Source organism: Thermothielavioides terrestris, chromosome 4 (genome assembly GCF_000226115.1).
Source record: "Thermothielavioides terrestris NRRL 8126 chromosome 4, complete sequence".
NCBI classification, from domain to species: domain Eukaryota; kingdom Fungi; phylum Ascomycota; class Sordariomycetes; order Sordariales; family Chaetomiaceae; genus Thermothielavioides; species Thermothielavioides terrestris.
The window spans coordinates 931,807-946,445 of NC_016460.1; the positions used below are offsets into that span (position 1 = coordinate 931,807).

The 14,639-nt window shown below is 57.5% G+C and overlaps 5 protein-coding genes across 5 annotated transcripts; 3 read left to right on the top strand and 2 right to left on the bottom strand.

Moving 5' to 3' along the window:
* Positions 1–33: 33 nt before the first annotated feature.
* THITE_2118469 (uncharacterized protein) lies at positions 34–1,868 on the bottom strand. Its single transcript, XM_003655091.1, has 6 exons — positions 1,707–1,868; positions 1,614–1,639; positions 1,424–1,514; positions 1,100–1,351; positions 745–1,036; positions 34–684 (listed from the first exon to the last, which is right to left on the bottom strand). The coding sequence occupies exons 1-6, from the start codon at positions 1,726–1,728 to the stop codon at positions 156–158; spliced, it is 1,212 nt and encodes a 403-aa protein (XP_003655139.1). The 5' UTR covers positions 1,729–1,868; the 3' UTR covers positions 34–155.
* Positions 1,869–4,887: 3,019 nt separating this feature from the next.
* Positions 4,888–7,999, bottom strand: THITE_2118472 (uncharacterized protein). The gene is made up of 2 exons (XM_003655092.1): positions 5,157–7,999; positions 4,888–5,102 (listed from the first exon to the last, which is right to left on the bottom strand). The coding sequence occupies exons 1-2, from the start codon at positions 7,840–7,842 to the stop codon at positions 5,080–5,082; spliced, it is 2,709 nt and encodes a 902-aa protein (XP_003655140.1). The 5' UTR covers positions 7,843–7,999; the 3' UTR covers positions 4,888–5,079.
* Positions 8,000–8,658: 659 nt separating this feature from the next.
* On the top strand, positions 8,659–10,864 carry THITE_2118476 (uncharacterized protein). The gene is made up of 5 exons (XM_003655093.1): positions 8,659–8,769; positions 8,834–9,277; positions 9,340–9,533; positions 9,596–10,403; positions 10,459–10,864. The coding sequence occupies exons 1-5, from the start codon at positions 8,767–8,769 to the stop codon at positions 10,546–10,548; spliced, it is 1,539 nt and encodes a 512-aa protein (XP_003655141.1). The 5' UTR covers positions 8,659–8,766; the 3' UTR covers positions 10,549–10,864.
* A 242-nt stretch (positions 10,865–11,106) lies between these two features.
* Positions 11,107–11,847, top strand: THITE_2118479 (uncharacterized protein). Its single transcript, XM_003655094.1, has one exon. The coding sequence runs from the start codon at positions 11,197–11,199 to the stop codon at positions 11,614–11,616; it is 420 nt and encodes a 139-aa protein (XP_003655142.1). The 5' UTR covers positions 11,107–11,196; the 3' UTR covers positions 11,617–11,847.
* On the top strand, positions 11,848–14,358 carry THITE_2118487 (uncharacterized protein). Its single transcript, XM_003655095.1, has 5 exons — positions 11,848–12,645; positions 12,710–13,417; positions 13,480–13,534; positions 13,600–13,752; positions 13,809–14,358. Exons 1-5 carry the CDS (start codon positions 12,079–12,081, stop codon positions 14,072–14,074), a joined length of 1,749 nt encoding a protein of 582 aa, XP_003655143.1. The 5' UTR covers positions 11,848–12,078; the 3' UTR covers positions 14,075–14,358.
* Positions 14,359–14,639: the final 281 nt, after the last annotated feature.

Below are 14,639 nucleotides of genomic sequence, written 5' to 3' on the forward strand. Positions count from 1 at the left end.
ATAATACAAGACTGGTCTGCCGGTGGAAAGGCTGTCATGGTAGTTGAGGCCGCAATCCGGTATGCGTGGTCCGACAAGGGGGAAAAAAGCAGAACTCCGACGAAGTCTAGAACGGAAAATGGAAACAGAAAAAAATGTCGCCACGGGGCGTGTCATCACCTCTCCCCGGATTTCCGATTCTGCAGCTCTATTGACGGGCTCGCGCTCTTAGCCCTGAGATGGTTCCCGTTTGGTGGGTGACCGTTGCTACGCGGGAAGCTCGGGATCATGGGCGACCGCGGATCGTCCTCCTCGTCGGTGTCCTCGGCGAGGTCCGTCAGCCCGAAGCCGGCGGCCTCCTCCTCGTCGTACGAGCGGATCAGCCCCTCGCGGTCGCTGGGGCGGTTGCTGCCGGTGCTCATGCGGTGCGACTGCGACCGCCGCGCCTCCATGCTCATCCGCGTTTGGATGCTCGAGATCATGTCGGTGCCCGTGCTGTCGCCGTTGGTGCGGCGGGCTAGTGTCTTGGTGCCGTCAGGATCGCTGCGGCTGAGGTTCAGCAGGTAGACTCCCGTGAAGGTGACTAGGAAGCCACAGATGAGGGAGAGCGTGTTGACTGTTTCGGTCGTGTTGAAGCCCTTGAAAAGAATGAACGAGGCGCATAGCGTTGCGGAGGTGAAGGTGACATAGTAGAGCGGATTCACACTGCAGCTGGTTAGCAAAACCATCCCCGGACTCATGGAGAGATCGAGAGCGCAGCCTTACATGTTGGTGGGAAACTGGCTCAGCGCCTTGTTGAAGTAGTTCATCTGGGTCAGAATGCAGACCGCAGTGATGATCATGAAGACGTAAGTCGAAGGGTGCGTGAATTGGTTGTGGCCGGCAAAGGTCAGCTTCAGCGCAATGCCGAAGGCCTTGACGGACATGACCGAGATGGACCCCACGGTAGAGCAGATGCTCAGGTAGATGAGCGGGTTCTTCTTGCCGTAGACCGGTCCAACCTTGTAAATCATGACGCCGGCAAAGATGCAGACGGCGAGTGAGTAGAGCAGAAATCCTTAAAGGCAACGTTAGCATAGGCGTTGTCAGGCGGTGGCGGAAAAAAAAAGCCAGGACATACCTGGCTGAATCGCGTAGTTCAGAATCTGGTCGATGGTCTCAATCTCCTCGTCGGGCGGCGCGTGCAAGACGATGATCACGGCCCCGATCAGACAAATGGCGCTCCCCAACTTGCCCAGCGTCCCAAGCTCTTCTTTGAGGAAGTAGGAACCTAGCACAGCTCCTATCAAAACAGACAGCGCGCCGAGCGGGGTGACGAGAATGGCTGGCGCGAAGGCGTATGCCGCAAAATTGAAGACCTCGCCAATAACCACTGCAAAATGCCGTCAGTGCGCTTGTCATCGGTCTGGCCATCATTTGGGGGAGAGACATGGGTCGCCCGTACAGCAGATGATTCCTGCCCACCACATCGGACTCCGCAAGTAAACGAAGCCGTCGCCCTCGAAGCCATGGCGTTCCTCTGCGTGCATTAACCCCTATATCATATAACGTTGACGGTTAGCTGGGCTGTTCCATTCGCGGGCATGATATGCGGCCTCCGTCGCGCAGTCGTGGGGAGGCGTGGGCTGCCCTACTTTCTTGGTGATCACAAAGCTAGTGCCTGTCGCCCAACCAGTCAGCGGCCGCATGCCCAAAACGTTCAGTAATTTAAAAGATGATACGCATACCGATGGCCAAACTCGAGGTCATGGCCAGCGCCAGACCGATATACCTGCCACCAAGACCGGGCTGTCAGCAAACTGCGGCCCTCAAGTTCCCTCGTGCCACGGCACCGCAGAGCCGTCGCGGGAGATCCGTACTTGTCTTGCAGCATGTTTCCGGAAACAACGGAACAAGGACAAAGCGAGCGCGGTGGTAGCGGTTACGCGCTACCCAGTCGAGTTCTCTGCAAACGAGGGGCTCCGCGACGGCGGAGGGAGGGGCAGGCGGCTCGCGCCGGGCGAGACTCGGGCAGGAAAGCAAGGAATGATTTAGTTGGGCCGTTGCCGACGACGCCTGCGCGTGCTGCCGGCTGTGGTCCGGATTGACCGTTTCTGTTGGCGTCGCCGTGGTGTGTTCGTTTGCTTGCGGTTGCGCTCGGTCGCTCGGCACAAAAGGACAGACGGCGGGTCAGGTCGAGTGTCGCTGTCGCAGCGGCGCCAAGGCGAAGTTGGCTGCACGCAGCAGAGCCCTTGCTTCTTTCTCGAAGACTGGAAATGGACACTATCGCCGTCGTCCCCCGGAAAACGACCGCACTCCCTTGCCTGCTTCGTGCAACGACGGACAATGAGGTGGCCAGCAACGAGCTCTCGGCGCCGTGGTGGCCTGTGTTTCGTGCAAGCCCCCCTGCTGTGCTGAATGGTGCGAGGGAAAGTCTGGGGCTCGCTGGCGGTTTCAAGAATCACGAGGCCAACCCCTGTCCGAGGTACGGGATCGGTGGGACCCCTGCTTGTCCTTCCAGGTTGAGGCGAGCCCTGGATGCATTGGGTGGCCGGAACCCCCCTGTGGTCCCAGAAAAAGAAGGCAGCCACTTCCGCACCCTCGACACGCCGCCAATCGCACCAAGAAACGGAGCTCAGCCACGAAAAGCTCGAGATTGGCATTCCCGCAGAAGATGCCACGAATTGCGAATTTGGCCTTCGTGTGGGAACTCCAAAAAACAGAAGAGGGAATAAAAAAGTCACTTCGGATCGCGAGGGCTAAAGAGGACAGTTCCCTCTCATGAACACCCCCAATCCTACACTAACCTCTCTGTGCACACACACAATAACTTCAGGTAATTACCTGACTCCCTACCGACCTTACCCTTACCTTGGGAGGTACATACAGTTCCTCGATGCATCACTGCACGCTGTGTATTTTATTCCGTACCTCCGTACGGTAAACAGCCCAGATACACGCACGCAGACCTCCACAGGCAATTCCCACTCCTCGGCCCCCTTCTCATCTCCAGATGGTTGGTTTGGGGTCAGCAAACGGTGGAAGTGGGCCCGATTCCGTCGTCTCTCGGTCCCAAACTCACTGCTACGCAGTAGAGCCACAGTCCGCGTCAGTCCTCTCCACCGGTAAAAAGGCGTTCCTTGGAAGTCCAGCTCTTGGAGCCGTACCTACTGCGATTGTTTGTGAGGTTGCAGGTAACGTTACAGATAACATGAATTCATCTTCGACGGCGAAAACACATGGAACTTTTCACGCTTCGCAGGCACCCCTATCGTTGAGCCAATACACAAAGTAGCAGAGTAGAGAAATGGAACCAGAAAACACCTCTGGTCAGATAGCCACCCTCATTTCCCTTCAAACGCAAGCACCGCTAGACTGGAAGAAGCAGCCCCTCGCTATACATAGGAGTGTAGGCATTCCGTACATCGCCATGTTAGGATGACCGAGCTGGCAGTAAACCTGTTTTGCTGTTGGTTCCCAGAAACTGCCTGCTTGGCACCACCCCTGAGCCCTGCAGGTCAGCTCAACATCACCTGCTGATGGCTAAAGAGGTCCCGCCAAGACTAATTTCGGCCAATTGTCGGCAATGTTTTTACAGCGTCAGTACCCCGCCAAGACCGCCAAGGGGTTTGCACTATCGCCACGGGTTAGCCACGGGTTAGTTCGCCCGGGGTACGGGGGGCGGCGCTAGCCCCCCGCTGGTTAGGGTGAGGGTTATGGTTAGGGTGAGGGTCAAGGTTAGGGTGAGGGTTAACTTCGTTTTCTTTTTTTTCGATTTGGTTGAGGTTTCGTAAAGTTGTTGTAACGAGTCTTTGCGATTGTTCGTTGTTGATGTTGCTCGAAGTCGTCGAGGCCCCGTCGCGGCCCGCTCACCCCGTGGCGATTGTAAATACTTGTAAGCGGCAGTCTCCGAAATTAGTCTTGGCGGGACCTCTTTGGCCATAACCCATCACCTGCGCGCCAGCCTCAAAACACTCAAACTGAAAAATTCCCCCGCACATAGTGTTCCCGCAAGCTTTTGCAAATGGTCTGGACAACAGACTAAAGCGAAGTCTGAATGTGAACTCACCAAGTTGGCAATGTCTCGCACACACAGCTCTTTAATCTTGTGTCAACCGCCAAACTAACTGGCTGAATCCGGGACTCAACTCCAGGTTACCATAGATACACACAAAACTGCTGCCCAGACCGTCACCAGTCCACACAGCCCGGGGCATTTTAGGTGTCATGACCGTCTTCAGGGCCAAAAAACAGACGGCCTCCATGGTCCCTAACTATCGACACAACGAGCCAGGTAGCTAAGGAGGCAGGGTAAAAAAATAAAGTAGAGAAAAAAAAGGAAGGCCACCTCGTATGAACGGCCAACGAAGAACGACAACAAAACACATCCCGCCTTCCCTTTCCCCTCGCCCCCACAGCTCGTTCCTCAAACATCAAAATGCCCGGTCCTTCTATCATCTCCACAGGATTCCCGGGCACGGTGAGCGCCACCTGTGGATGGGAGAACCAGGCCTGGGCTGGCCTTCGCTTCAACACAAAAAGCCCAACATTCCCTGGGGGATGACGACAGGCCTCATCTTGTTGTGGCCCCCAGAACTCCAAACTCCGGAAGCAAACCACTCAAAGCCGAATCCGCGGGCCCAAAGGCCTTTTTGTATCCACCGACTCCGACATCCCATAATAATCCTACACGTTGATGAGGATGGTAAAGAAGCTGTTGTTAGGCGGGCCTGCTGAAACTCTATTATGGCTCGCTCCTGGGTGAATGAAGCCATGCCGGGATGGCTGTTTCCGCCTTGGCGTATCTTAGAGTTCTAGCCCAGCCTTGGACTCGTCCCGGCCGCGCCTCCATCCGGGCTCAGAAGTGGGCTGACCGTTGTTGGCACATCTCAGTTGTCGGTTTTCAGACCTACCTATTATGTCGCTGGATGTTGCCGTGCGTTGTCGTTCGTGGGGAATTACCTGCCAGAATAGGCGCAAAGAGGGAAAGGGGTCAAAGGGGGCGTCCCGGGAGTTCGGGGCTTCGGGGTTTCGTGGGGGGAATGCGATGTGCGGTTGAACTACAACCACGCCGGAAGCAAGGGCGGAATGATAAAAGGGGCGCTACGAAGAGCCCGCCGTTCAAGTCCGACGACGCTTGTAGTCTGGGGATCGTCAGCACATGCGCAGCCTTTTGGGAGGAGGGCACACTGGCATACCGGTCTCATCGGCAAGGCTCTCTGCTTCGTCAGTCCTGCTGCGTTTGCCGGCGACGCTTGGTGGACTCGGAGCAGTCTCGTTGGACTCTTCCAACTCGGCGCCCTCGTGGTCGCTTGTTGACTGCTGCTCGTCCTCATCCTCGTCGTTCTCCCAGTCGATTTCGTCACCTTGGATGTCAACGCTCGCCGCTGGTTGCTCCATGCCCTCGTTTGCTGGGGTGGACGAGTCGTCTGCGCCAATATGCTCATCGTAGCCGATAGGATTGCCGTTGACGGTCGTGCTTGTGTGAACGGATGCCGTCTCCACGGCTGCGGCTAGATGGTCTTCATCCTGGAAATTCACACTCGTGGAGTCGACGGTGATCTCAGCGCCACGCCTCTCATGTGAGGCTTCCAGGACATCGTCGGCGACGTCCGCCGGGGCATCATAGGGTGTGTTGGGCTTGTCATCCGTATTTTCGGCAATCGTGGTTGAGCCCGGCTCGTCATCAAACACGAGGACGAGGTCGTCATCTTCAGCATCATATCTGTTAGCTTTTGTGTTCCATGAACAGGCTATGCTGGCGTTTTGGGGTCCGGAAGTTTTGCTGGGGGATAAAGGCTCGTTCAGGACAGTTGGAGAGATCCTTGAATTCATCCAGAATCTGAACGAAACTGCATCCTGTGCGCGAGACCCCAAAGCCGATGGCGCCACATGTTCCAGGGTCTCTCCAGAAAGCGGTTCAAGTTCGTCATCTGAATAATCGATCTCCCAGAGCTCCTCCGGGTGAGACGCAGGGACGGAACTCGATGGCTTCGCGGCAGCCCACTGAGGAGCGCACAGCAGCTCATGGTTCGTCTCGTGACTCGTCTCGCGTTCAGCAAGCGACACCGGAAGTCCCTCACCACAGGGGCAACCGACGGGCGCCCCATGGTCAAGATGATCAAGGGGAACAGTGACCGGCAAGTTGAGCGGCAAAGGAACAGAGGGTCCTGTGAAAAGGGAACATGGGGATTTACCGTTTGAGGGTGCGTCCTGTTCAGACTCGCCGTTCCCAGGCGCAGTGACTCCGTGAGCTTCAATGTAATCAGGGGCCTCGGTAGACTCCTCGTCACCTTGTTGAGAAGTCGGTTGATGAGCGTCCGCAGAGACCACGTCGGAGTGGTGCGAAACTGTTGCATCGCCCTCTGTCCCCTGTACGTCCCAGGCTTGCGCCTCATCCGCTTCATCTTCGTCTTCGGCATATCCGGGGCTATCCGCATGAGCCTCAGAGACATACCCCGAGCCATCCTCGCCACCAAATTCCACCGTGTGATCCTTTGGAGAGTGTGATTGTGTGATGCCACCCTGAGCGTCCTGCACTCGTGCTTCTGCCATACCGTCCTGGTGGTCAAAACCGAGCTCGGGCTCGTTCCTATCCTGAACATCATGTGCGGGATTACGGTCGTGGACGGTGGCGCCGCCCACATGCTCGCCCTCTCCGCGATGTTCACTCGCGTATTCATCCTCAAACGTCTCATATTCCGTCTCGCCATGCTCCTGGCCGCTGACCTCATATTCATCGTCAAGGTTCTCTGACACGTCCGAATCCTCTGCGTCTGGAGACGAGCCTTTGGCAGCAGCCTCCGCCTGGGCAAGCAACTCAAGGTAATGTTCCTCGCTGTCTCGCCTCACCGTCAGGTGAATAACCATATTCCCGGTGATGGCGGATGCCTCGCGTAGCGTAGTATAGCACTCCCATATTTCACGGAAGGTGCGCCTCAGAAACCTCTCGTTCGACCGCTCCCCAAACTCGAGGCCGAGAGGCTGGACGCAGAGCACCAACTCATCTGTCGGTGCGATGTCGTCAGACATGACGGCCCGAATGGCAGAGAGAAACTGCGACAGCGGGCGATCGAGCTCCTGGGCATCAGAGAGAAAGTAGGAATCAGGGTCGTCATCAGGTGTTCCAAACAGAGAGAAGCACTCGTCGTCCATGAGAACGGATATGTCTGGCACCTCGGCGAGGGAACTCGTCAGATCTTCTAGCGCTTCTTCAAGGTCGCTCTCACGACGATCAGCGGCGGCGTGGGCCATCTCATCATCGACAGACAAGGTGTGGCCTTCCAGATGAGCGGCAGCGTCGTCCTCCTCTTCCTCTTCCTCGCCTTCGCCATGCTCATTCTGATCATTGGCGTCACCCTGCTCTCCAAAGTCAATATCTTGGTCCCAGGATGCATCCTGGTCGCGCGGCAAGGTCTCGGTCCGGCTATCGTTTGTCAACGGAGCCGACTCCAGATGGCCTTTGGGCAGGACATCTGGCAACCCGACCTGGGGTTCACCAGCCTCTGGTGCGCCGAAGTCGTCATTGACGTCCGTGGCTACAAAGTCATCGTCCTCGTATCCAATTTCGTCTTGGTATTCCGCTTCGGTCTCGACGTTACTGCCAACATCTTCCGAAGTCTCGGTCGGTTGGGCATGTCCGTCACCGGCAACTACGGTGCGTGCCTCTTCATCTCCAGAGCCAAGCTTGGGGTCGGGATTGGGAGCAGAAGCATCGTCGGCAAAGTCTCCGGTGAGGCCGTGTTGGAGTTCATTGTGCTGTCCGCCTTGCCCGAAATCGAGCCGTTCAGCCCCAAATTCGACATTGGAATCAAAATCCAGGACCAAGTCTTGCTCCAGCAGGTCCCGAGGACCAGGCTCAGCTACAACGCCAGCATGCTCCATCGTTGATACTGTGTGGCCGGCGGGAAGTGAACGCGATGGTGGGCTTCGCGGGGAAGTAAGTATCGTGCGGCTTTTCCAGCGGCTTTACTCCCGAGACATCTGCAGCATCCGATGGGTCTCAGGCTGCCGAGTCAGCCTCGCCGAGGTGGCGCTGAATGCGCCAGTCGCCCAAATGAAGAAGAAAAGTGCTGTTGATGAGGAGAGGGTCGAAGGCGGAGAGTTGTACGGAGTTCAGCTCGCCCGGGGCGGTAGAGAAGGGTGGTTCGCAAACAGGGACGCGTCGGCGTCACTCCGCGCGGTTCTGTGCAGCGAGAACTAAAGACCGGATAAGGTATAGGACCTCGGCCACAACACCACGCAGGTTAGCCGGGCTTCGTGGATGAAGAACTCGACGTCGTCAAAAATGTGTCGCTGAGTCGCAAACGGAGCAGGCAGCAGGCGCGGCCGTTGCGGTGAGAAGACAGAGGTGTAAAAGCGTCGAGCACCCAAGGAGGACTTGACGGTAGGCCAAATGCGCCTTTGAATTGATATTGTGGATTGCCGGGAAGGATGGGCATTCACAGGTTTTAAAGAGCGCGAGACCTGGATAATCGAGGAGATTGCAAGTCGGAGATGGGAAGGTGGAAGCCAGAAGCGAGACCATGGAAAACCGAAGCGTGAAGCGCGCGCCAGAGAAAGGAAGGTCCCGCATCGGGTTAGTTTAACTTGAGGTACAAGTTACCTAGCGGCCTGACAGCTTCGAGCCAGGCCGTGCCAGCTGTCAGGCCCTTGACCTGCAGTCCGTCAGAAAGCCAGATCAACCACAGTGCGTTGTTGGACTGGGGGTCCATTCAAGTCGCAGCAAGTCCGCCAGGAGTTGAAGCTCCTCCTGGCCACAACTCGCATACGCTTGCGCCCATTCGACCACGACAAGCTGCAATCAAGATGGTCTGGTGCCTCCATGTCTTCCGCTCTTCCGCGTAGCCGTCCGCATGCTGACGAAAGTCTGCAGGTTGTCCTCGCTGCATCCATCTGCACGCGGGGCGGCAAGGCCGTCCTTGCGCGGTCCTTCCACGACATCAAGCGGTCGCGCATCGAAGCCCTTCTGGCATCCTTCCCCAAGGCGGCGAATTCCGGCACGCAGCACACGACTGTCGAGCAGGACAACGTGCGATTCGTCTACCAGCCGCTGGACGAGCTGTACATGGTGCTCATCACCAACAAGCAATCCAACATCCTCCAGGACATCGACTCGCTGCACCTGTTCGCCCAGGTCGTTACCAGCACCTGCAAGAGCCTCGACGAGCGCGAGATCCTCCGGAATGCCTACGAACTCATTAGCGCCTTCGACGAGCTCGTGACGCTCGGCTACCGGGAGAACCTGACCATCAGCCAGATCAAGACGTTCTTGGAGATGGAGAGCCACGAGGAGCGAATCCAGGAGATCATTGCCCGGGTGCGTTGGGCGCGGATTACTGCTGGCTGGTGTGCGAATGCTGACGCGGCTGCACGATACAGAACAAGGAGCTGGAGGCCACGGAAGAGCGCAAGAGAAAGGCCAAGCAGCTGGAGATGCAACGCAAGGAGTCTGGCAGGAGCGCCCGCGGTGCTGGCATGTCCCGGCCGCCCGTATATCCAACATATACCCCCCCAGTCCGGCCGGCTGTCACCGAGACATACGATACCTACGAGGCGGAAAAGAACAAGTCCAAGTATGCGATGCTATGCGATGCCTCCCAGTTCGTTGCCGGGCACCGCAGGCTGACCGATACAGGTTCACCGCTCCAAAGGGCAAGGGCATGCAGCTGGGCAAGAAGTCCAAGACAACAGACATGTTTGAACGCGTCAAGACGGAGCTGGGACCGGTGGACGACACGCCGCTTGTTCCTGCTGCCGTCCCTTCTGCGCCGGAACCGGCGGCCGCCCCTCGGGTATCATCCTCCGTAGACCGCGATGCCGTTCACGTCACAATCAACGAGGCCATCACGGCAAAGATCTCCAGGGAAGGAGCGCTGAACTCGTTTTCCGTCAGCGGCGATTTGTCGCTGCGGGTGACTGACCCGTCGCTCACCAAGATTAAGCTGAACCTCAGCGCCACACCGTCGCACGGCGCGCAGTTCCGGACGCACCCCAACGTCGACAAGAACGCCTTCAACAGTTCCAAGGCTATCCAGATGGCCAATCAGGCGCGGGGCTTCCCGGTGAACAACGCGGTGGGCGTGCTCCGGTGGCGGGCCACCCCGAAGGTGGAGGACACCAGCGCGTTACCCATTACCTTTACAGTCTGGGTCAACAAGGGCTCGGAGGGCAACTGCACGCTGACGATCGAGTACGAGCTGTCTGGCGGCGACACGCTGAAGGATGTCAGCGTCGTGGTGCCGTACAGGAGCGCCGAGCCGTCCATTTCCAGCTTCGACGCCGTCTACGAGGTGTCTGGCGACAGCCTGGAATGGACGATAGGCACCATCAGCGACGAGAACCCCAGCGGGGCGTTCGAGTTTGAGGCGCAGACGGACGACGAGAACGAGTTCTTCCCGATGCAGGTGCGGTTCTCGAAGACGACGCCGTTCGTCGATGTTGATGTAAGCTCTCCCGTCTGATGGGTCAGGGAACTCACCGCGGCTAACTGGTGCACAGGTCCAATCGGTTGAGGTGCTCGAACTGAACGAGGAGGTTGCTTTCTCTAAGGAGATTAGGTCGGTTGCCGAGTCCTACACGATCGAGTAGGGCGGCGTGAACGAGCGAGTGCAATGTGTGGGTGCGATGGTCAACGTTGGGCGCTTTGAGCGGGCATGTAGTTCGGGCGGGACGGCGTGGTTAGAGACGGCAGGAAAAATATAGTGTCTCGTCTAGATTTCATGGTGTCCAACACGGCAATCGGCTGAGGTCCATGCCTGCTATTTCCTTGGATTCCTTCGTTCCTTCATCGGAGCTTGACAACGAGGAGCTACCTCAGGTAGTTCAAAGAGTCCAGTTGCACAGTGCGAGTATCCGGTCTGCGCAACCAACCACGCACAACCTCAATTCACTTCCTTGAATACACTTTGGAAGTCAGCATATTTGCCAGGAAAGAACAACCCGTTGGTTAAACTAAGCAGCACAGGCACCAAACACAACCCTGGAAGCAACGGAGGGATGAAGCAACACTCACCTAACTGCTTTCCCTCAGCTTTTGGCCCGTAACATGGCATCATGAACGGGACAACAAGCCCACCTCACAGCTGCCGCTCTCACTAGCACTGACACCTGAACCTGGCCAAACCCTGCGACAACTCAATCCAACTTGATTAGGCCTCTACTTTGAAGATCGCAGCAAACGAATCACGCTCATTGTGTAAAACGAGCCCCAACCATTGGAGGAAACCAGAGAGAAAAATGACAACCCCCACCACCGCCGCCACCAGCGACCCCAATGCTCAAGAACAACAACAACAAGAACAACAACATGACACCGCCCTCCCCGTCCCCCCAAACCCGCCGCAGCTGCCCCTGCTCGGCACCACCGCCCTCGCGAGCCCCGTCCCGACGCGGGGCACCCTCCTCCTCGCCTGCAACCCGGCCATCGACCTGACCGCCACGGCGGGCGACGGCGGCGCTGCGCTGCACGTCTGGCGGGCGGGAGACCAGCTCGTGTCGAAGCATGTGGAGAGGGGGAGGCGGGTGGAGGCGGTGAGATGGAAGGCTGATGGTAGGTTTCAGTCATTCAATTTTTTTTCTGCCTTCTTTGAGACGCCATTGTGGACTTTGGGTTTGCGGGAGGTTAAGTGGTCTGTCTGGCGTGGCTGTGTTAGTTAAGGAAATGGATGGGGTATTTTTGCTGACGCACCGAGGCAGGTCAGTTCCTGGCGGCCGGGTGGAGCGACGGGGTGGTCCGGCTGATGGGCCTGGAGAGCAGCAAGGCGGTGCACCACATCCGGGTGTGCGAGGCGCAGGCCGGGGCCGCGTCGGCGGGCGAGGCGGGCAAGATCGAGTTCATTGCGTGGAGCAGGAACGTGGTGGGGGAAAGGTCCCGAGGCCGGCGCGGGGGGAAGGAGGACGACGGGCAACGCGGGGGGATGGACAGGAGGATGCTTCTAGATGGGGACCGGACGGCAGACGTGGCGGTGGACCTGCCCCACGAGCTGACCTTCTTGGAGATTGAGACGTCGCTGCCGAAGCTGAGTCCGTTGCCTGTCTCGGGCGGGTCAGGGTGAGTGACTTTTTTGTACTGGGACGTCTGAGCGGCCTCCGGTTGGCTGACCCGGGAATAGGGACGATATGTTCTTGTTTTCGACTACTGCCTCGCTTGAGTTCGTGTTTCGGCCCTGCAAGGCCGAGGACGCGGACGATGTTCACGTCATGGTCGTGGGGACGGCCGACGGGGGCATCCATCTCAGCATCTACGACTCATTTGTCATCGGGACCTTAAGGCACTCGCCTCAAGGGGATGGTATCTTCCAGCTGTGCGGGCACAGCGCTCGCCCGGAGGTCTCCACACACGCACTCCTGCTTCGGCCTCAGTCGGGGGACGGGACCGCGCTCTACCTCGTGCCTATGGACCTCACATTCTTGCGCCACTCGCCCGTGAACCTTTCGCTTCTGGCGTCCAAAACCACCACGCTGCAGAACCTGCTGCGATATCTGAAACAGACGCAATCCCACATGGTCAGCGAATGGAAGTCCTCGAGGGAGCTGCCAAGCAGGTTCATGCTTGGGGTGCAAGACGGCCTGAAGAAGATGGCCAACGGCGAGATGACGGTGGTCCAAGCATTGTATCACGCCGTCGTGACGGGCCATTTCTTCCCCCCTGTGAAGGAGTGGCTGCTAGATAGCATTGCTGAGCGGGTGATTATGGCCCACCGCTTATTCCTCAAGGCTCCTGAAAGCTGACTGGTATTCATCTACTCAGGGCCACAAGCGCTGGGAGAAGGCTGTGGTCTCCGGCCTGACCAGCCTCCGCAGTCTGGTACATGAGAACTTCATGCCAGCACTGGAGCGGTGCGCCATCATCCTCAGCCGTCTGCTCGGTATTGCCCGGTTCCATGACTCCGAAGAAGGCCTTGGATTTGATAAAGGGCAGATCAAGAAGCTCATCGATATTGTCTCATGTCTGACGATGGTGGCGCACCGGGTGCTGACCACCGTCATGGACGAGCTGGAGCACTTCCATGCTTTCTCGATCTGGCTGCGGTTTGAGATCGACAAGCAGGGCTCCCCGTCGGCTAACGAAGAGCTTTCCGAGAAGGAAGCGACCATGGACCACGTCAAGGTGCTGTCGTACATCCAGCACTACTTGACAAAGAACCCGTTGGCATTGTACTTTGACGAGGTCGCCAAAGAGGACTACCTCAGGGACCAGGAGATGATCGAGCCGGGCCCGTCTCTCCTAGACCTGCTTGACAAGCAGTTGCAGGAGCAGGAGGCCGGTCGGCCGTACATGAAGGTGCTGCCTCGGGTGGACTTCTTGGTCAACTACCTGACCTCCAGGGCCAACGTTGTTTTCAAGGGTATTGCCGAAGCAGAGAAGCAGAGTGTCCAGTTTGGTCCAGCGACCGAAGTGTCGATTGGAAGCGGGATCTGGAAACACGACGTGTGGATGAACCGGCGGGACAAGAAGGTGGGCCTTACCTTTCCTCTCCCTTCCAGTACGACGTTGCCTAGCTGATTCCCCGTGAATAGGATAACACTACTTCGGTGTTCACCGCCTTACTCCCGGAAAACGACAGGACCGAGAGTACGTGTTTACCACATGCCGGGATGTTGTGGCTATTCGGGGTGGCGGCTAACATATTGTACAAGTCTACGTTATACGCTCCGACGTAGCAGTCGAGAACGGTGTTGACCGCCCGAGCTTAACTCGAGCCTGTGGTTTTCGTTTACCGCAGAAGGCGACGATTGTTGACTTCAAGTATCTCGATGACGAGACTCTCCTCGTGCTCTGTAGTCGAACAGGCATGTCCCAATCTTTCTTGCTGTGTAGTTGGCGGGCGGGGCTGACAATCACGCAGAGGAACCGAGCTCGGTGCTCCTACGCATCGCGTACAATTCGGCCGATGTGCGCTACCAAGAGTACACACCAGGACAGAGACCTACCGTCGTGGCTCTCACCGACAGAGTCGGGTCATATTTTGCCTTCTCTGACGTGGCTGGCTTCACTCCAAGCCAGATGGAGGTCCAGAGACCGAGCAAGCTAAGGGGCGAGATGCCAGCCAGGGTCTGTCTCCTGGGACATGATCGGGCCATGTACAAGGTCTACGCGTTCCCGGCAGACTAGGGAGAAGGCGAGCCATCAGTCTTAGCATTGGGTGTGTCCGAGGGACGGGATCCGAGGAGATGGTCCAGGTCACGTTGGAGTCTAGGACGGAGCCAACGGCATGAGACATGATATGTGGAGACGATCCTGGATGTCGGTGCGTTGCCGACGGGAATTAAAAAATCTCGACATGAGCATGCAGTCCTCGGCTGGAAGCACCTGCTGGGATGTGTTTATCTTTGGTTGATCCTCAGCCGGTGTTTGTTTCCGGGGCTCCAACTACTCTGGCAAAACGAGCTGCAGGAGGCGAGTTCCCAGATATCTCGTTACAAAGACCTACTCTTTGAGACCGGAACTTGGACACAGCAAGTGGAGAGTGGCTTGCAGGAACGCAAAGTTTGGTAGAGTGTCTGATTCACAAGACGAGGAGAGTTGGCATCAGGCCATTTTCCCTATCGCCAGTATATCGAGGGCGCGTGAATGACGGACGCGTGGGTGCGATTACGATTACCTGGAGACTTGCTGGCGATCAAGTCGCGAGAGAAGTGCAGCACGTCATCGAGCTGTCCATTGCGGAGCCAATTCG